We start from the raw sequence: 20486 nt of genomic DNA, 5'->3' as shown, positions 1-20486 counted from the left end.
TGGGACGTCTAAGATAATGATCGCCAAACAAGTGGATTATTCCGGCGGCAAAATAGTGCAAACATTTTCGAGCTGTTGTTTCAGCTAGTCGTACATATTCGTCTATTGCATCAGCTCCACCACCATACGCCAATTGACGAATTGATGCAGTACATTTCTGGAGCGGAGATAGACTCTTTCGTCCCACTGCATCTTCGGTTGGTCGAAAATATGCTACTTCTGTTGAGAGACGATGGACAATACTCAAGAACAATGATTTGTTCATTCGAAACCGGCGCCGGAATAAATTGTGAGAGTAAGTTGGAGTATCGCTGAAGTAGTCATTCCAAAGCTTGTCGTGGCCTTCTTCTCGGTTTCTCTCGATAAAAATACGCTTTTTTCTCTCTTTTGGTTCTGGAATTTGATCAAAGTCTTCCTCAAAATCATCAAACATGTCATCAAAATCGTCACCATTATCTTTGTGGTAATGGTAATGAGAAGAAGAAGCCATTTTTAAAAAAAGAAAGAGAATATATGCTTGTGATTTATTTTAAAAAGAAAGACAAGTGATCCTTGAAGTAAGCATACGACGAGTGATGCTTTATAGTGACCATAAACGAGCTTGTGATGCTTTGTTGTTTTCTTGTGGAAACCCTGTGACTCTATTAGTACATCTTGTGACTCTTTGGTAACTTTACCAACCACCAAATGAGGAACACATGTTATAACAAATTACACATCATACATGTCTTACAAATTCATTACAAATTATAAGTTTAACATGATACATGTCTTACAAATTGATGACAAATTACAAGTTAAACATGAGCACTATTCAAAGAGTGCAAAGCCGAGAAAGAGTACAAATTCATTACAAATTACACATGAAAACCGATGGTAATAGCAACTTGCTAAAACCACTCATTTGATCTACTTAAACATGACAACCATTCCTATTAAAACTAACAGGAAACCCATAACACCAACCAAGTATTGAAAGCCGATGGTAACCCTTGAACACTTCTTGCCTAACTCACACACCATCTTCTCAACCGCATCCAGTTTCTGCTGAGTCTCATAGTCACCTTCCGAGGGTAATGCTAGAGCTTCTACCTTCTGATCCAATTGCAGCGTGTGTATATCCCTCGCTCTCATCTCCTCCATAACCGCCACATCCCACCACTTAAAGACATGGCAGTCCCCATCATCTTTATTGTCACAAGTATAAAACCTTCTTCCCGGATCATTGGTGGTCTTCGAAGTGGCTAGAATAGGCTGAGAACCACAGTAGCAGACCTGAGGAAACCCGAACTCTACCTCGGGTTGAGGAGGATACTGAACCTGCTCACGATAATTGGACTCAATCTCAGCTTGGTCTCGGCGTATAAGCTCCTCTGTCTCGATGTAGCTACTGTCAGCTGTGTCCCCATGCTGAGAAGAAGAAGGCTGACTATAGCTATACTGTCCCATGTCCAGCTAAACCTGGAAAAAAAAATAAACAAAGTACAAAAACTAAGACAGAAGCCAAGAAACAAACTGATTATATTACATAGAAGTTGATTAATATTACATGCGTGGAAACAAAGTACATTATATTACATAGCCGCAAAGAAACAAAGTAGAATATTAAACAAGCAAAGAAGCAAAGAAGCAAACAAAGTAGATGATTAAAACAAGTTAAAAGCAAACAAGCAAACAAGCAAACAAACAAACTAGATGCAGAGTCGGTGAGTTGATCCTTGGTTTAAAAATACTGGGCCACTATCTTATCCTTCACAATTTCCTCAGCCTCGGTGAGTTGATCTTTTTTTGCCAGAAGAGTGTCTAGTATGGCTAGCTTAGACAACTTCTCCTTCTCCGCGAAATCTACCTTCTTTATTTCCCAAATGCTCTTATAATCCTCAACACTCCTCCCTTGCTTCGAATTCCTTCTTGCTTTCGCAGCTTTGACACCTTCAGGGCGGGGCTCATTATCACCAACAAAGACAGAAGCTTCTGAACCTTCGACACCATCCTTTCTCTTTGAACTCCCAGCAGCCTTAGGAGGAGGGTTGAGGTTAAGCCATTTCTGGTCATACCTCAACACACACCATGCATGCTCGAGGTTGAATTTTATGTTGTGATCAGAGTGGTAGATGTCGTGAGCGGCCTTGAGAACATCATTCTCGTTTTGACCACTGCGGTTCTGCCTCTCTGCGGCTGCATAGGCGCCACAGAATCTCTGGGTTGACTCATTTATTTTATGCCATCGCGACTTCAAATGTTTATGCAGCCTCTTTGGACCACCGTTTGTAACATGAGGACTTGCTTCGAAGTATTCGGCAACTCTTTTCCAGAAGGTGTGTAACTTTTGTTCATTGCCGACAATGGCATCCTTGGATGTGTTGAGCCAGGCACTGATTAGCACCTCATCATCAGCTGGTGTCCACTTCTGTCTCGTCCCACGCTGCGGTGGTGTGTCTTTAACTGGAGTTGGAGCGTCAGACTGTGAACTGAAGAGAGGGATCTCCGATGATTGGGAATGAAAACTGTCATAGCCGAAGTTCCCATTGACAACACTTTCGTGTTGACTGGTAAGAAGACCTACATAGCCAGAAGACAGGCTATATGGAGTTTGAGAACCCATTGTACTAAGAAGAGAGAAGAGTTTATAGAAGAGAAAGGTTTAGGCAGAGAAGAGATAAAGAAGATGATGGAGATTGGAAGAGATGGTTGGTGTTTATTAATAGGCAGAGAAGAGAGAAAGACGATAATTAAGCCTAACCATAAACTACCAAAGTCATATCAGAGTTATTACACATCTCCTCCTAAAATTAATTCATGCTTTGGTTGCAAAGTAACTATACTATCATCTCAGTATATCGAAGAAGACAATATTTGGTTCCAAACTAACTAGATTATATAACCGGTATATCAAAGCAAACTAACTAGGCTAAACAGTTACTAAACATTTTAACAACCAACTAGTTCAAGTGCATTAAAGTTACACAACCATCCATGTCTAATCAGAGTACATGCCTACACGTTTTCAATCCGAGTTAATAACTCTATGCCTACTAGTTTTAACTATTTCAGTTCAAGTGCTAGTGATTTACCTTGTACTTTGGACGAAATGGTTTGACTTGTTGTAATTATCCGGGTTTGCGATAATCAAATCTTCACCTCAACTACTAGCTCAATCTCACAATCAGAAGCAAAAAAAAAAAATCAGTTTCATCAAATATGAGTAATGGTTCTGCAAACAATAAACAACTTCACCATCTCTTTACTAAAAAAATCCCTACACCAAGAACGATAAACAATTTACAATCAATCAAAACCCTACATCAAGAACGAGAACAAAACGATGGGAAATTAACCAAATCATTAATCAAACGGATAACCAATTCACTAATCAAACGGAGAACCCTAGATTTAGACGATTCGAAATTAACAAAATCCTAAATCGATAACGACAACAAAATAGATACAATCAATCAAAGGTACTAGATCGAGAACACATACCTTCTTCACCTTCGTATCAAGTCAAACGCCGAGGAGAACCGTCGAGAAAGAGAACCGTCGAGACCCAAACGCCGAGGAGAACCGTCGACAAAGAGAACCGCCGTCGAGACAGAAGCCAAGGAGAACCGTCCACACCGAACCGCCGAGAAAAACCGTCGAAAACGAACCACCGTCGAGACCCAACCAATCGCCTTCCCAATCGCCTTCCCAATCGCCTTCTCTAACACAACCGGTTTCGAAAAAAAGAAAAAAAGAAGTGCTGCTCGAAACAAACGAAACGCGTCGTTTCAACCCTAATTACCATCGCCCACTCAAAACCCGACACGTGCTAGCTAAGGACGGCCACATTTGTTCCTTAGCTAAGGGACGTCCCAAGTTTATTTGAATCATTTTTGATTTTCTTTTTAACCGATTAATGTTAAGGACGCGGTTAGGGACGAGCGATAATGTTGCTCTTATATTGTTCTACATGTGCCTCACCAACCTGTATTTTTCTTCAGGAACCCACCCAATTTGGGCCCTTTCCCCTTTGGATTCGAGCCAGGCCAATCTAGTAGCAAGTCTGTTCCTTGTTCTATTGACAACGCAACGATCAACCCACTCCTCATTGAATTCTTGATATAGTGCACTCTGAAGTATAACCTCGGCACGTTTACAATCACTCCGTACAATTTTCCCTGTAGTAAAGTAACTCTACCTAGTTTTCAAACTCCGTGCACAATGAAACTAACAATTTAATTTAATTTAATGCTGAGTGCCATGTGTATTAATCACAAGTCTTGTTAATTTGACTTTAGGTTACCAAACTTCCGTTTCATAAAACTGTTAATAATTTTCTAATGTATAAAGTTGACAAACGTCAATTTCATCAAATTATTCCGAATCTTCTAGTTTTTTTTTTGTTCAAACCGAATCTTCTAGTTATAAAGTTGACATATGTAGGTAACAATATTATTGGCTGCCTTCGTAAGTTCCAACGTCACTTTAAAGACTTTAACGTAGGGCTGCCGGTCGTGGAGAACTGATAATTGGAGCATGATTACTTTCATCCTTAATAAAATATTTGAATTATCCAAACGTCTGCCAATATTGACTTGACGACAATTCTAATCATGCATGCTAGTTTGACCAAAATCAACGCTACTGTAGTGAAAACGTCTTATTTAGAACAAAGGTATGTTGTGATCTAAGCAAAATCATCAATCTTGTTAAAAATGTTTTTAAACAATCTCTTTTCCATAATCCTCTGTCTTGTGCTACCCGTTAACTTCGGCTTTGTGTCTGCACAAAGATGTGGGAACTCTCTGTTATTCAGACCAAACAGTGCTTACGATACAAACCGTCGTCTTGTTCTCTCAACTCTTGCATCCCAAGTCAGTTCTCGAAACGGCTACCACAACGTCTCGGTCGGTGAAGGCCCTGGAGAGATCTATGCATTAGGCCTCTGTATACCAGGGACTGATCCAGAGGTATGTTCGGATTGTATCCAAACCGCATCCGATGGTTTACTAGAAAGTTGTCCGAACCAGACCGACTCATGGGACTGGAGAGCCGACAAGACGCTCTGTTTCGTTCGTTACTCCAACATATCGTTTTTCAACCGGAGCGATCTAGAGCCGACAGAAGCAGATTACGATACTGGAATGTACACGGGTAACGTTACAACTTATACTAGAGTATGGAACTCGTTCATGGAATCTATGATCACTCGAGTCGGTCAATCTGGATCTAGATACCTGGCTGATGTATCCCCTAGGATAGGTGAGAGACTTGATGATAATGTTTACGCGCTGATGCAGTGTATTCCGGGGATATCTTCCAAGGAATGTGAAGCTTGTCTTCAAGAAAATATACGTGCATACCAAAGATGCTGCAATGGGTACATAGGTGGAAGCGTTGGAAAGCCGGTCTGCTTTTTCCAGTGGGATGGTTATGCGTATCTTGGTGCCTTTGATGCTTTTAATGACACACATTCTAAACCTGCTCCGCCGCCGCCGCCGCCTCCTACTTCTCCTTCTCCTCCTGCTCCTCCTCCAGATGGAAAAAAGATTGCTACAAGAGCTATTGTGGCGATTGTTGTTTCTGTGGTTACATTTGTGGTGCTGCTTGCTTTTGGATTAGTTATTTGGAAGAGATTGCATAAAAAGTCACAACTTGAAAGTGAGTTACCTTTTTGAAGTTTTTATTTTTACCTATTTGGATTGCATAATAGACTAGTAACCCATAATATCTATGTTGTGACAGCTGATGATGACATGACTACTCCACAGTCCCTACAATATGATTTTGCAACAATTGAAGTGGCAACTGATAAATTTTCGAGGAATAACAAGCTAGGTCAAGGCGGATTCGGTGAAGTTTATAAGGTATATATGTGCTCTACTTGTATCTATGACTGCTAAATTGTCATGGAAGCTAAGAAGTAAGAAGTTACCTCACGTGCACATTTGTAGGGAATGCTACCAAATGAATCCGAGATTGCGGTAAAGCGGTTATCAAGAGATTCAGGACAAGGAACACAAGAGTTTAAGAACGAGGTTGTGATTGTGGCTAAGCTTCAACACAAAAATCTTGTTAGGCTGCATGGGTTTTGCTTAGAAAGAGATGAACGAATACTTGTCTACGAGTTTGTTCCAAACAAGAGCCTTGATTATTTCCTCTTTGGTAATAACAAATAAATAATATATATGTTTAATTATATTATTGTAGTACATTCTCTTAAAGTCTTAGGTTAATGCAGATCCAACAAAGAAGAGTCAGCTAGACTGGAGAAGACGGTACAACATCATCCGAGGGATTACGCGGGGGCTTCTCTATCTTCATCAAGACTCAAGGCTCACTATCATACACCGTGATATCAAAGCGAGTAACATTCTTCTCGATTCTGATATGAATCCTAAAATAGCAGATTTCGGAATGGCAAGGAATTTTAGAGTGGACCAAACTGAAGACACCACTGGAAGAGTTGTTGGAACCTTGTTAGTATTTACTATTCTCTTTGCTTTAAATGGACACAAATACTGATGAACACTTTCTGTTTCTTATTAAACATGAACATTGTTTTGTGTATATTTGCAGCGGTTACATGCCTCCAGAGTATGTGACGTGTGGCCATTTCTCTACCAAATCTGATGTCTATAGCTTTGGAGTATTGATTCTAGAGATTGTTTGTGGCAAGAAGAACAGTAGCTTCTATCATATTGATGATGATTCTGGTGGAAATATGGTGACACATGTGAGAAAAAGTCAAATCAAAATCTTAATTTATTTTAATTGTGATCATCTCCTGAATATGAGTTGTTTAACCAGGTTTGGAGGCTTTGGAACAATGAAGCACATTTAGATCTCATCGACCCTGCGATCAGGGAAAATTATGAGAAGGATGAAGTAATTAGATCCATCCATATAGGACTACTATGTGTTCAAGAGACTCCTGCACACCGTCCAGAAATGTCTACAATATTTCAAATGCTTACCAATAGCTCCACTGATTTACCTATGCCTCGAGCACCTGGATGTTTCCTAAGGACTAGATCCAATTTAGACCCTTTAACCTATGGATCCGAGCCGGGCCATTCTAGATACAACTCTGTTTCTTATTCAATAGTCACTCCTCGTTGAAATTCTTAATTCTTCTCTTCATATATGACAATTGTGTGCACCATTCCCAACTAAACCGAGGGTATCATTTTCCGTATAACACAAGCAAATCAGTTTTCAAATTTTGTTAATCAAAAAATTCTCTAGATTCAAATTATTTTGTATGTGTTGGACATACTGAAAGTTTCTCAGTTAGCTATGTACGTATATAAATCATATATTGTCGTTTTAAATTTATTAAGATTTCCTAACATATGCAGTTTAGGTATCATTATAATCATTGGCTATAGCCTATAACCTAAAAGAAAACAAGAACGCGTCTTGGTGAGAAAGGAACTCTCCTAGACATGGTGAGGCTTAGTTGACCTTTATGTCCCAAGGAAAGAGACATCTCCTTTCACTGCCGATTTTTGTAAATTTCTACTGGTTTCTCCACAACAACTTAGAGGATACCCTAATCCCATTTTAGAAATGGCATCGTCCACGACAGGGTTTTCAAATTTTCCAAGTTTTAAGAACCTCAAGCATAGATCTTGGCTCCCTCTTGGTTGGTTTCATCAAACTGTCCATATGTAGGTCATACCTATTAGGGAAAAATAATTCAGAAAAAAATACCTCAGTTTCCGAGCAAGACGCCGGCTTTCAGAATCCTGCCTGGAAAAATACCGACTACGGCTAAGCTATAAAAAGAGAGCCGAAAACTTAGAACAATAAATCAACACTCAGAGACTAAGAGAATATAACTAGACGGCTAGAACTATGATTTTACACCAAACGTTATAGTTCCTGCTCAAACGATTAATAGAACTTCTCTTTCAGTCTCAATTCATACACATATACTTGCCTCAACCTAAACACTTTGACCTCGTTTTAGATTTCATTCTTCATTAGATTAGTCATATTCTTATTTGCAAGCACTTGTAAACCTGTTAAACATCAATATATAAATTCATTTACGTCAACTTGAGTCTAATTACATTGTTGTATTCTAAGTTGTTACTGACAAGATCTTCTTCCCTAATTTACAATGAAACAAAAGGATATTTTTTTTTAGTTTTAGGATCCACAATACTCGACTACACTCGACCATGAGGCGAAGCGGATATGAGGCCATACTTCGGGTTTCATTTGTTCATCAGAGAGAAGATTCATTCATGGGCTTCACCTCCACTTGAGGATTAGTCTTGGATTTTTCATAGGTTCGGGATGCCCCAAGTTAATAAAAAATACTTATGTAAGTTCTTTTTTGTCATCAGATTAAAATAGACTCTTTTAAGACTACTAACCAAACATGGGATATGCGTTAATGTAGACGATCGGAGAAATATATACAACAATGTTTTTGTCGGGTTTGGAGTCATCTCTTCTCTTGCCCCCATGTCTCACATGAGCCAATATATGAAATATCCATTTTAATTATAATATTTTCTGATTTACTTTTAATTCAAAAATTTAGCCATTGACGGATTTATCATTAACCCTAATTTCTAATAAATCGATTTTAGCCAGTTTTTTTTTTTCATTTTATTATTTTCTGTTTCTCTTTACAATTCCCCTAGACTTTTTACGGATAGAAGCTGAAATTTTTATGATGTCAAATTTATTTGGCTTACAATTTTAAAAGAATATTTTTAAATTTTATTGATCTTGTATTACTGCAAGCAGAAAATTATTAGAAATTTTTTATTTATGAAATTTGAATATTTTTTTTTAAAAAATATATTAGATCATTTACCATATGATGATGTTATTTGTAGGCATAAATAATATAATATTGCAATTTGATCACTTCGATATATTAGATAATTTGTGATTGGCGTGTTAGTATAAACAATACTATAACTTGACCAGCATGTCCGTGCATGTGTTAATTTTTATTTCATTTCGTATAAATTGTTTAATGAAACTTTTAAGTATACAAGTTTTTGTTTATGTTTATGTTCCTGCACATCAGAACCGACCCACCCGACCTAGAAACCCGACTCTAATTCCACCCAAGAAATTATAATGTACAAGCGGAGTCTAATTCCAAAATCCAGAAAAAATCGATACTCAAAAGAACTGACAGATATCTGAATGAATACCTAAATATCCGTACTTAATTGATTAGATAAGAAAATAAATAATTCTTCATCATTTTGGAAATATTACGGTTAATACGTAAAATAAATGATGTTGAATTGTTATGGTAAAAATAATTAATAAAGTAGTTAAGAAATATGATGTAAATTTATAATCCCCTATATAATAAAGCGCAAGTCACTTGACAAATCAGAGACTGACATATGGAAAATATTAAAAAACAATTTAAAAACAATTAACACGTGGCAAGTTTTTTTTTTTTTTGACATCGAAAGGCTATTCTATTACTCAAAGAACATGAGGTGGTCTGGGTAACCATACTGGAATAGAACAACCCATAAAATAAAGAGCTCTATGAAAAGATCTTGCAGTTCTAGCTAAAAAATCCGCAATGTGATTTCTTGCTCGCGGGATATAAGAAATCTTGAATTCCGGGAAGCATACTACGAGAGTTCCTATTCGCTCAAGCTCCGTTGCAAAGCTCGGCCACGCTTGAGGATTCTTGATCATGTCTATCACATCCTTGCAATCCGTTCCAAAAGTCTGACATGTCGAATGTTGAAGCATATTCTCCATCGCCCACTTCAGTGCTTCCAGTTCCGAGTGCAAAGCTGATTCTCTCCGTATAAGATTCCTCGTTCCCATAAGCTGAACTTTTCCGAAGCCATCCATCCATACCCAACCACACCCACTATACTGATCTGTAGCCGTCCAGGATCCATCCACCATGCAAATATTAGTCAAGCCTATGACTTGAGCTTCTTCGTTATGTTCGTTCCTTCCATCTTCTTGCAGGTTTCCTTGCACCATTTCATTTGCATTAAACCAGGCCTGACACTCAATTTCCGCATATCTTACCAGTTCCAATGGATCTCTATCTATTCCTCTAACCAGCTTATCATTCCTCGCTTTCTAAATGTACCAGATTATCCAGGGATAAGGGTCTCTGTCTAATTCAGGTTCTACAATAGCACTCTTCCTTCAAAATAAAAAATCCATATTGGCATAGATACTATTAACCGGAAAAATATTCGGGTTTGTAGGAGTAGCTGATAGAGACCAAGCCTGTAGCGCTGGCGGGCATTCGAAAATTGCATGTGTAACCGATTCCTCAGCTTCCCCACATCTCAGACAATAATTATCACATCGCATGTTCCTCCGTACGAGATTCCTTGTTACTGCTACATGTCCAGTTATCAATTGCCACAGAAGATGGCGAATCTTTTGGGGAGCTTGTACCTTCCAAGCAAAGGCTTGGAGTTTTGTTATGCTAGGCTCTAAAACTTCTTTTTCCTCCACTTCCTTCAGCATATTCCTAGCCACCCAATATCCTGACTTAACCGTATACTGTCCATTTTTGGTAAAACTCCAGCTACATGTATCTCGTCGATGAGTTGAACTTATAGCCATACTCCTAATAAGCGGTATGTCTTCCGCATCAACGTAGCTCTGAAGTCTATCCATATCCCACTCCCCCAGGTCTCGATTAATAAGATCACTGACTCTCATGTTCGGGTGAACCACTGGAGCAATGGGCCTAGCCGATCTAGCAGGGATGGTAGGAATCCACGGATCCTCCCAAACCTTGATATCGTATCCCGAATGAACTTTTTGTCGGATTTCCAGAAGGAGAAGCTCTCTTGACGCTGAAATGCTAGTCCACACATATGATGGGCTGCTTACCTTGATTGTTCGTAATGGCGAACTCAATTTATAATACCTTCCTCTTAATACCCTAGCGACCAAAGAGTCAGGATATTGCGTTAATCTCCAGAGTTGTTTTGCCAATAATGCCAGATTAAATTCATGAATCATTCTAAAACCAATTCCTCCTTCCTCCCTTGGCAAGCAAACCTTCTCCCATTTAGCCCAATGTATACCTCTCTTAGGTGGATTTGAGCTCCACCAAAATTGTGCCATTGCACTCGCTAGGTTTTCACAGATCTCTAACGGGAGTAGGAAGGTAGACATAACATATGTTGGTAAAGCAAGCAGAATCGATTTTATCAGCACCTCTTTTGCCCCCTTTCGAAAGCCATCTACCTGTCCATCCATTCACCCGATGCAATAATTTATCTTTCAAGAAGGCAAACAGCTTGCACTTAGATCCACTGATATCCTCTGGGATTCCAAGATAATTCCCCATTCCCCCTTCATTCTGAATCGCAATTGTATCCTTAATCTGTTGACGTGTGGCGGCATTAATCCTCTTACCAAAGAGTAATGAAGATTTCTCAAAATTTATACATTGTCCTGAAGCTTTCCCATATTTCCTGACCACTTCCATCACTTCTTCACATTCACGGGGCTCCGCCTTACAGAAGAAAAGGCTATAATCAGCAAAGAGAAGGTGCGATACCGAAGGACACGCTCGTGTGACACGCATCCCTGTTATCTTCCCTTGGTTCTCTGCATGATTAAGAAGGCTAACGAGCGCTTCCGTGCATAGAATAAAGATGAAAGGAGACAAAGGATCTCCTTGACGTAAACCTCTCTCTGGAACAATGTTCCCCCGGGGTTGTCCATTCATGAGAATTTTATATTTAACCGATGATATACACCTCATGATCCATGTAATCCATGTTTCGCAAAACCCCATTTTCCTCATAACTGCTTCAATAAAAGACCACTTCATCCTGTCATACGCCTTGCTCATATCTGTCTTAATGGCCATCCTCTTATTTCGACCGTTCGGCTTAGTCCTCAAAGCATGAAATAATTCCTGAGCTATCATAACATTGTCCGAAATTTGTCTCCCAGCAACAAAGGCTGACTGGGTTTCCGAAATCCTATCAGGTAAAACCTTTTTTAATCTCTGGCATAAGACTTTAGAGATTATTTTATAGCTCACATTACATAGACTGATTGGCCTGAACTGCGACATCTCGTTTGGCCGCGTCGTTTTGGGAATAAGACAAATATTGGTATCGTTCAATCCACACGGCATCGTCCCATCTACAAGGAATTGATTAACCATAAGAGTTAAATCCTCCTTTACAATATCCCAAAATTTCTGATAAAAAAGTGCAGTCATTCCATCTGGCCCAGGTGCCTTCTCTGGATGCATAGCAAATAGCGCCAATTTGACCTCCCATTCAGACACTGGTGCAGTAAGGTCATTATTTATAGATTCAGTAATTGTTGTGGACACCTCCGATAATGCCTCCTCTATCTCCTCTGGATTTGATGATTCAAAAATTTGTCTAAAATAACTGGTAGCAATGGCCACCAAGCCTTCCTCGTCCTCCACCACATTGCCACTCTCATCTACCAGCTGAGTAATTTTATTCCTCGCCCTTCTCTGCTTTGTCAGCGCATGGAAAAATTTGGTGTTCCTGTCTCCTTCCCGCAACCAAAAAATTCTGCTCTTCTGTTTCCAAAACAGTTCTTCTGCCTTAAGAGCATCAGAAAGTTCCTTTAGCGCTTCAGCTATTTCCTCCGTTGTTGCTGTGTCATTCGAGTAAAGACCTTCCACCTTTTCCTTAAGCTCCTCCACGAGCAAATCTGAGTTGAAATTATGTTGTCTTCTCCACTGACTCATAGCTCTCCTGCAGCTTGCTATATGATCCATGATGTTCGCATTTGTCGGCAAATCTGGCGATTTCCACCCTTCCAGTACAATCTGCCTCAACTCCTCATTCTCTATCCATCTCTTGTCAAATTTGAATTTCTTTGATTTCCTTATCGGCCTTTTGAGAATTTCTGCTAGGACCGGACGATGATCCGACCCCCATAGCTTCATATACCTAACCGAAGAGTGAGGGAATTCTTCATGCCAATTTTCATTCCCTACAGCCCTATCCAAGCGACATCTAACTGTTGCTCCTCTGGATCTTTTCCCCACCCAAGATAACATATCACCGGTATATGGAAAATCCAACATACCACAATCATTGAGCATTTGTCTGAAAGGTATAAAAGAGCTATCAGGCCGTCGTCTTCCACCCGTTTTTTCATTGTGGTCTTTTATTTCATTAAAATCTCCTATCATGAACCATGGTCCATTTCTTGTTGTTGAGAAACGCGTAAGACGTTCCCATACTTGTTCTCTCTGTTCTAAAACAGGGTCTCCATAAACAAACGTCATAAACACGTGGCAAGTTTGAAAAACTTTAATATCAAACAAAATTATTTTTTAAAAAAATATTTTCGATCAGTTTTTCAAAAAATTCCAAATATCTACGTTCCTGACTTTTCTCCCATTATCACACCAGGTTCAATAATATGATCACAATTTAAAACTGCATTTGATCTCTTAAAAATCTCGATTTTTCATCTTCTCCCATGCTTCATATTTTTTCTCGGTGTTCAGATTTTCTATTGATGCAAAAAGACTCCATACAAGTAATAATCTCTTAATTATTTATTTTAGGTATTCTTATAAAAAGAGATGTCTTCTCCTCAAGTGAACCCCTGGTTCCCCGAAAGGGGATGTGATTCCGGCCTGAACCCTGGTGAATTTCCAGTTCGCCCTCCTGACCCTGACCCTCCTGATCCTGAGTTTCCCCCCTCCTTTCCTCTCCCTCTACTTCTGCTCCCCAAACTACTTCATCTAAGAAGATGAAGACCCCAACTACTATCCAGTTGCAGGAAGCTCCAATCCAGACTCCTGCTAGCATGGAACAACCAACTACTTCAGAATCTGCAAGTCAAAAAAGTAGATCTGAAGAAAATACTGTTCAAGACACTATTCAAGATCCCCCCAACTTCACTATTCATCATCCTAAATCCTCCTCCCCTATCATCACCAATCCTGCTTCATCTTCCTCTATCCCATTACCCTCAAACCCGGCCGCCCCTCAACCCACTAACGATCTACCTACTCCTCCCCTAAACCCCCTCCCTCCATTTCCAATTACCACTCAAGACGCCCCAGCTTCTAACGTCCCAAAGCCTTCTGCCTCTCGCTCTAACCTGCCACCAAAAAAGAAACCTCAGCCTCCCCCTCAGACGTATGCTCAGAAAGCAAGTGTCAGCATTGATAGATCTCTAAAAAGACTAGCGCCTACCTCCACTTCTCTGGCGGGGAAACCTCAAGTTGTTGTCCCTGATGCTGTATTTCAAAGAGGTGCTGAAATACACAAAGAATATCTAATTGGTACTTTTCTTGGCAAGATACCTGACTATGGTCCTATACAGAGCGTACTGAATTTCATGTGGGGAAAAGGAGTCAAGCTTGAAATTCATCTCCAACCTCTGAAGCGCTCCTTCCTGGTTCGTATAGCAAATGATTTTATACGTACTAAAGTGCTTGAGAAGCGTCTGTGGTATGTTGGAACCTCAATGTTCTACGTTTCTCAATGGGGATCTGCTACCTCAAGTGTTATCCCGGAGATAGTCTCTATACCTCTTTGGGCTCATCTATCAGGCGTGCCCTTTGACCTGCGAACAAAGGAAGGACTTAGTCTTGCAGCAGGTCTAGTTGGTGAACCGATTGAGACTGATGACTACACCAAAAACTTTACTGACCTCAATATAGCTCATGTAAAGGTGGAGGTTGACCTTACCAAACCTCTTCCATCTTCAGGTGAGCTAGTCCGTCAGAATGGTGACGTCATTCCTATTGAGATAGAATATCCATGGACCCCTCCATCTTGTACGCACTGTACCCGTATTGGACATATCAAGAATGACTGTACTTTTCCTCCTCCAACAAATGCTGAGATGGAAACTAGTCATTCTTCACAAGTAGGGGTTCCGGATCCTCCTGATGATGATGAGTGTGTTCTTGTTGCTGACCCTATTGTACCTGTAACACAAGCAGAGTCAGTGTCAGAGACCCAAGAAGATGTAGAGATGGAACAAGATTCTGAAATTGCAGCTATTATTACAACTGGGTTCCTGATCCACCAGATGATGATATGCATTTAATTGAAGAAGGAGAATTGATTGCTGATATCACTGGTGAACCACCTAGCTCCCTCCGCCCCTCACCCTCCATCACTAACCCTGTCCCAGACCTAAACACTTGCCCAAACACTACCCCGCCCCCAAAAGTTGACACATCTACCATCACTGAACCTCATTCTAGCCTAAACACTAACCCAAACTCTTTTGCCTCGCCACAAAATAGCCTACCCAGTAACCCATCACTAGCTCATCCTCCTAAAATCTTTACCTCTGAAATTCCTCCACCCCCCCCCCATCCCCTATTCCCAACCATCCCATCATTTTTGCTTCTTCCCCAACTAATGCAAAGTATGTTTTCGGTTTAGGAGCTACTTTTGCTCCCACTTTTGGTTCTTTCATCACTACCCAACAGGCTGCTGCCTTCAATGCCCCAGCCATCACCCTTCCTCCACAATTCACCACTCCATCTCGTCCCCCACTCTCTTTCAACTCCACCAAAAAATCCCTGCCTTCATTACCCAAACCACTTCCTGTCTCTGAACCCTCTACTGACCCAAAGGAGCCTCCACCTAGTGGAACTCCACCCCCTAATCTTTAATATGTGTACACAAGTATTTTTTTGGAATGTCCGAGGATTAAACGAACCGGACAAGCACACCCCTTTTGCTTAGTGGTTAAATTATAATAAGCCACTTTTTGGTGCTATTTTGGAAACACATATTAAGGAACCAATGCTTGACTCAATCATCTCTAAGATCTGTCCTCGGTGGAATTATTTATCCAATCATCAATCTGATGAAGATGGAAGAATAATTTTCATATGGAGATCTCCTGTAACAACTCGACTGCTACATCAGACTCGTCAATCGCTCACTCTTGAAGTCTGTGTTCCTCACCATCAGCCGATGATCATCACTTCCATTTATGCAGCTAACACTGCGGCTGAAAGAGTAGACCTTTGGGCAGATCTTATCAATCTTCAGCAAAGTCTCTCTCTAGACTCAACTTCATGGCTGGTTGCAGGGGACTTTAACCAGATTGTCAGTCCATCCGAGCACTCATCCTCATCTGTTCAAGTGATCAACACTGACATGATCAACTTCAGAGATACCTTACTGCAACTTGGGCTATTTGATCTGCGTTATCAAGGCATCCAGAACACTTGGTCCAACAAGCAGCCTTCGGGTCCCATAGCGAAGAAACTGGATAGAGCACTTGTGAATTATGAGTGGATCTCAGCCTACCCCAATAGCTCTGCTGTATTTCTTGCACCTGAATTCTCTGATCACACCCCTTGCCTCTTAAACCTAGCCACCCCTTTACCCATTGCTGGCTCTAAACCTTTCAAATTCTTCAACTACCTCTCCAAACACCCAAATTTCCTACCCACTGTGTCTGAAGCTTGGATTCTGGCCGGAATCTCTTCATCAACTCTCGCGGAACTCAGCTGGAAGTTAAAAACAATAAAGAGTGTACTTCAAAATCTTAATAGTGAGAATTTTTCTAAAATCCAAGAGAGAGTTGTTACTGCTAACAATTTGCTTAAAGATGTGCAGGTTAGGGCTTTGCAAAATCCATCACCATCACTATTTCAGGAAGAGCATGACTTAAGGGAGAAGTGGCTGTTTCTGAGGAGCATAGAAGAAGCGTATTTCAAGCAAAAGTCTCGTATCAACTGGCTTAAGGAAGGAGACTTCAATACCTCATACTTCTACAGAGTTGCGGTGGTCAGAGCTGCCATAAACTCAATCAGATCCTTTCTCCTAGCAGATGGAACGCTAATCTCAGATCCTGAAGCTATGGCGATCCTGGCAGTTAACCACTTCAAATCTATTCTGGCTCCTCTGGCTCTCCCCTTTGCTGTCGTCCCTATAAATTGGTTCCTGGAACTAATTCCTTATCGATGCTCTGCGGAATCCTACATCTCTATGTCCACCCAACCAGATGCAGAAACCATATCCCGAACCATCTTCAAGATGAATCCCAATAAGTCTCCCGGTCCTGATGGCCTTACTTCTGGATTCTTCAAAGCTTCGTGGGGGATTCTAGGAGCTGAGGTTATCACTGCTATCCAACGCTTCTTCACCACCGCATTCATGCCATCAACGATAAACTCAACAATATTGACAATGGTCCCTAAACATCCGGGTGCTACTGCTGTCTCAGACTATAGACCAATATCCTGCTGCTCCACATTATACAAAGCAATCTCTAAAATCCTTGTCTCTAAACTCAAGCCACTATTACCGGAATTGATACTTCCTAATCAGACGGCTTTTGTACAAGGAAGACTATTGGTGGAGAATACGGTTCTAGCTACGGAACTGGTCAATGGATATCACAAACTCATAGGCCCAAAAAAAATTGTTATCAAAGTTGATATTGCTAAGGCTTTTGATACCATAAGCTGGAGTTTTGTGCTAAATTGTCTAGCAGGTATTGGTGTACCATATGACTACATCAGATGGGTGGAAGCTTGCATCACGACCCCTTCGTTTACAGTGGGATACAACGGGAGAGTTCATGGCTATTTCAAGGGAAAAAGAGGTCTCCGTCAAGGTGATCCTCTAAGTCCCTATCTGTTTGTAATAGCCATGAACTGCCTATCCACAATGCTTAACAAGGGTGCTGAGGAAGGGAAATTTAACTATCATGAGAAATGCGCTGCCACTAAGCTTACTCATTTGTGCTTTGCTGATGACCTACTGATTTTCACGGATGGGGAGGAAAACTCGGTCCTAGGGGTTCTACAGATACTGGAGGACTTCAAGGTTAAATCGGGGCTTGCAGTCAGCATTCAGAAAACAGCTTTCTATAGTTGTGGTCTCTCTACTCAAGAAGTAAATGCAATAAGTTCTCACACTGGTCTAACTCATGGTTCGCTGCCTATTCGCTACTTAGGTGTTCCCCTATGTACGAAAAAACTATCGCTCCTAAATTGTGAACCGCTACTTCAGCAAGTCAAGGCAAAGGTTAATACCTGGAGTGCTAGATGTCTTTCTTTCGCGGGAAGGCTACTGCTGGTGAATACGGTCATAGGAGGGATCACAAACTTCTGGTCTGCTACATTTGTCCTGCCAAAAGCATGTATTAAAAAGATTAATGCTATATGTGGAGCTTTCTTATGGCATGGCTCAACAGAAGGATCTCATTCTGCTAGAGTGTCATGGGAGACTGTTACCTTAGATAAAAGTGAAGGAGGCCTGAGCTGTCGTGATTTAGTGGCTTGGAACACGGCCTGCATCATAAAGCTCATCTGGATCCTCTTCTGTAACTCAGGTTCCTTGTGGGTCGCTTGGTATAAGGCAGAAGTGCTTACGGGGTCACTGAGCAACTTTTGGACTAAGAAGCCGAATCCGAAGCATTCTTGGTTGGCTAACAAACTCATCAAACTGAGACAAGTGGTTTACAACTGGCTCCAAGTCACGGTCGGGAATGGAGCGAGCACTAGGTTCTGGACGGATCACTGGACACCTTTTGGGAAACTTGAAGAATTTCTAAATCCCTCAGTCTCTCGGCGTATGGGGATCCCTGCAAATGCAACTCTCAGAGACATCAACTTCAATGGTAACTGGTTAATCCAGTCTCCTAGATCAGAAAATCAACTTATGGTTCAGACTTACCTCTCAACATTGGAGCTCTCGCAGGAGGAAGATGTATATACATGGAAGATGGATGGGAACACTCTGGAAAAATACAGTACTCGACTGGTCTATGAAACCTTAAAGCGTCATGCTCCATTGGTTTCGTGGGTTAAAACTATTTGGTGTAAAGGAGGGATCCCTAAACACAACTTCCTTGCTTGGCTTTTTGTCAACAACAGGTGTCCTACTAGAGACAGATTACTAGGCTGGGGGCTGACGGTTGATCCAATGTGCCTCCTCTGCAACTCGGCACCTGAATCGCGAGATCATCTGCTATTCATCTGCCCCTACTCCTGGGAAGTCTGGTCAAGAACAAGTGATAGATGTCAGGTGGTGACTCCAAGAGACTGGATGGGAATTGTGGATTACCTCAATACGATTCAACTCCCAAAATTGAAGAAAAAGCTGCTTCTCATTACTTGGCAGTGTGCTATCTATCTCATCTGGTCTGAGCGCAATGCAAGGCTCCACCGTAACTGCTCCAGGTCGCCTCACAACTTACTATCTTCGCTCTACCTGATTGTCAAAAACAGATGCTCCAGTCTCCGCTCTCAGAACCCTCGCTCTTCCTCTGCCATGATTCAGATGTGGATGCAGTAAATGACCAATCCCCTTCGCCGACCGCCGATCACTTCTCTCATCACCACTCAATCTGAACGGTCGCCATTATCTCCCCTCACATTGCTTCTCCGTCTCTGCATGTCGAAGAAGAAAGGAAGATTAACTCTAAGATACTACTTTGGGCTTTTGATTTGGGCTTCTATGTTATATTTTGTTAAGTAAAGTAACTAGTTCCCTAGAACTAGAAAATACTAAGGCCCATAAAGCCTGTTTTCTTTTTTTCTCATGCAATTTTAATAGAAAGCCTCAGTTCAAAAAAAAAATTATTTATTTCAGGTTGACTATGGCATGTGAATGTATCCTGTTTTAAAGCGTTGACAACAACCAAGGTAACACTGGTATTTACAAGTATGTTTTCTCTATGGCTTATCTTTAGGAAACTATGCCTTTCTTTTGCATCAACTAAAACAGAGACATAGAAAGAAGAAGATATAAAAAAACTAAGCTTTAACAAGAACGAACCTTATCTAGCTAACAAACAATCAAGCAAAAGATAAGCCCAAACTATACATACAATACAAAACGAAATTGCTTTCTCTGCAACAAACGTAGTGAGCAAATGTTCATAAGAAAAAAACGTGGTGAACAATATATAATCTGAAAACAAGTGTATCCTTATTTCTTTTCTGATTACCTCTCTTCTGTTAATCTTTGAAGTTTTTTTATTTTGTTTTTGTAAGTTTGAAGAAATCTTATCGTGTGGCTAACAGATAGTGACGTGATGATGTTTTCAAAGATGTGAAAAAACAAAAAGAACTAACACTCTACTGAGGAAAAAAGGTATCAACAACTATCATTATACAAATTAGATGATGATACAAATAATGAGATGATGCTCTGAAAGACAAATAAACCAAGGGAAGTTATTGGTAAAAGAATTCTAGAGAAGTTATTAAATTTTGAGATTCTATTGTTATTGGTTTATGAATTTTTAAAATCTGAGTAGAATCCATTGTTATTAGGGTAATGACTTTTAAATTCCACTCAAAATCCTTTGTTATTGGAAAATTTTAGTTTTGGTTGATTTTGAGATTCTATTAAAATCTATTGTTATTGGGATGTAAATTTTCTTTGTTTTAACACATAAGACTCAACTTTGAGAATATCATCTATACCCCATAAGATTTTTGAAATCAATGTAATAAAATACATTAACATACAAAAACATACAAAATTGAAGAACGAAATAATACAAATCACAGTTTT

At 40.3% G+C, this 20486-nt stretch overlaps 4 protein-coding genes across 4 annotated transcripts; 2 read left to right on the top strand and 2 right to left on the bottom strand.

Annotated features, from left to right (window-relative positions):
* Positions 1–834: 834 nt before the first annotated feature.
* On the bottom strand, positions 835–3894 carry LOC108844171 (uncharacterized). The gene is made up of 2 exons (XM_018617385.2): positions 3075–3894; positions 835–1461 (listed from the first exon to the last, which is right to left on the bottom strand). The coding sequence occupies exon 2, from the start codon at positions 1447–1449 to the stop codon at positions 910–912; it is 540 nt and encodes a 179-aa protein (XP_018472887.1). The 5' UTR covers positions 1450–1461; positions 3075–3894; the 3' UTR covers positions 835–909.
* LOC108838948 (glutathione S-transferase T3-like) lies at positions 1724–2605 on the bottom strand. Its single transcript, XM_018611802.2, has one exon. The coding sequence runs from the start codon at positions 2603–2605 to the stop codon at positions 1724–1726; it is 882 nt and encodes a 293-aa protein (XP_018467304.2).
* Positions 3895–4613: 719 nt separating the features above from the next.
* LOC108844169 (putative cysteine-rich receptor-like protein kinase 32) lies at positions 4614–7316 on the top strand. Its single transcript, XM_018617382.2, has 6 exons — positions 4614–5643; positions 5728–5849; positions 5937–6147; positions 6224–6461; positions 6562–6718; positions 6793–7316. The coding sequence occupies exons 1-6, from the start codon at positions 4698–4700 to the stop codon at positions 7102–7104; spliced, it is 1986 nt and encodes a 661-aa protein (XP_018472884.1). The 5' UTR covers positions 4614–4697; the 3' UTR covers positions 7105–7316.
* A 6409-nt stretch (positions 7317–13725) lies between these two features.
* On the top strand, positions 13726–15036 carry LOC108844970 (uncharacterized). Its single transcript, XM_018618251.1, has one exon. It carries the CDS (start codon positions 13726–13728, stop codon positions 15034–15036), a length of 1311 nt encoding a protein of 436 aa, XP_018473753.1.
* The last annotated feature ends 5450 nt before the right edge of the window (positions 15037–20486 follow it).

Source organism: Raphanus sativus, chromosome 3 (genome assembly GCF_000801105.2).
Source record: "Raphanus sativus cultivar WK10039 chromosome 3, ASM80110v3, whole genome shotgun sequence".
NCBI lineage: Eukaryota > Viridiplantae > Streptophyta > Magnoliopsida > Brassicales > Brassicaceae > Raphanus > Raphanus sativus.
Note: the sequence above shows the minus strand (reverse complement) of the source record. Positions and strands in the feature narration are given on the sequence as shown.

Coding starts and splice junctions, on each gene's coding strand:
- LOC108844169 (XM_018617382.2), top strand. CDS start 4,698: ATGTTTTTAAACAATCTCTTTTCCATAATCCTCTGTCTTGTGCTACCC. Junction 5,644..5,727: donor TAAAAAGTCACAACTTGAAA/GTGAGTTACCTT, acceptor ATGTTGTGACAG/CTGATGATGACATGACTACT. Junction 6,719..6,792: donor GTGGAAATATGGTGACACAT/GTGAGAAAAAGT, acceptor TTGTTTAACCAG/GTTTGGAGGCTTTGGAACAA.
- LOC108844171 (XM_018617385.2), bottom strand. CDS start 1,449: ATGGGACAGTATAGCTATAGTCAGCCTTCTTCTTCTCAGCATGGGGAC.
- LOC108844970 (XM_018618251.1), top strand. CDS start 13,726: ATGAAGACCCCAACTACTATCCAGTTGCAGGAAGCTCCAATCCAGACT.
- LOC108838948 (XM_018611802.2), bottom strand. CDS start 2,605: ATGGGTTCTCAAACTCCATATAGCCTGTCTTCTGGCTATGTAGGTCTT.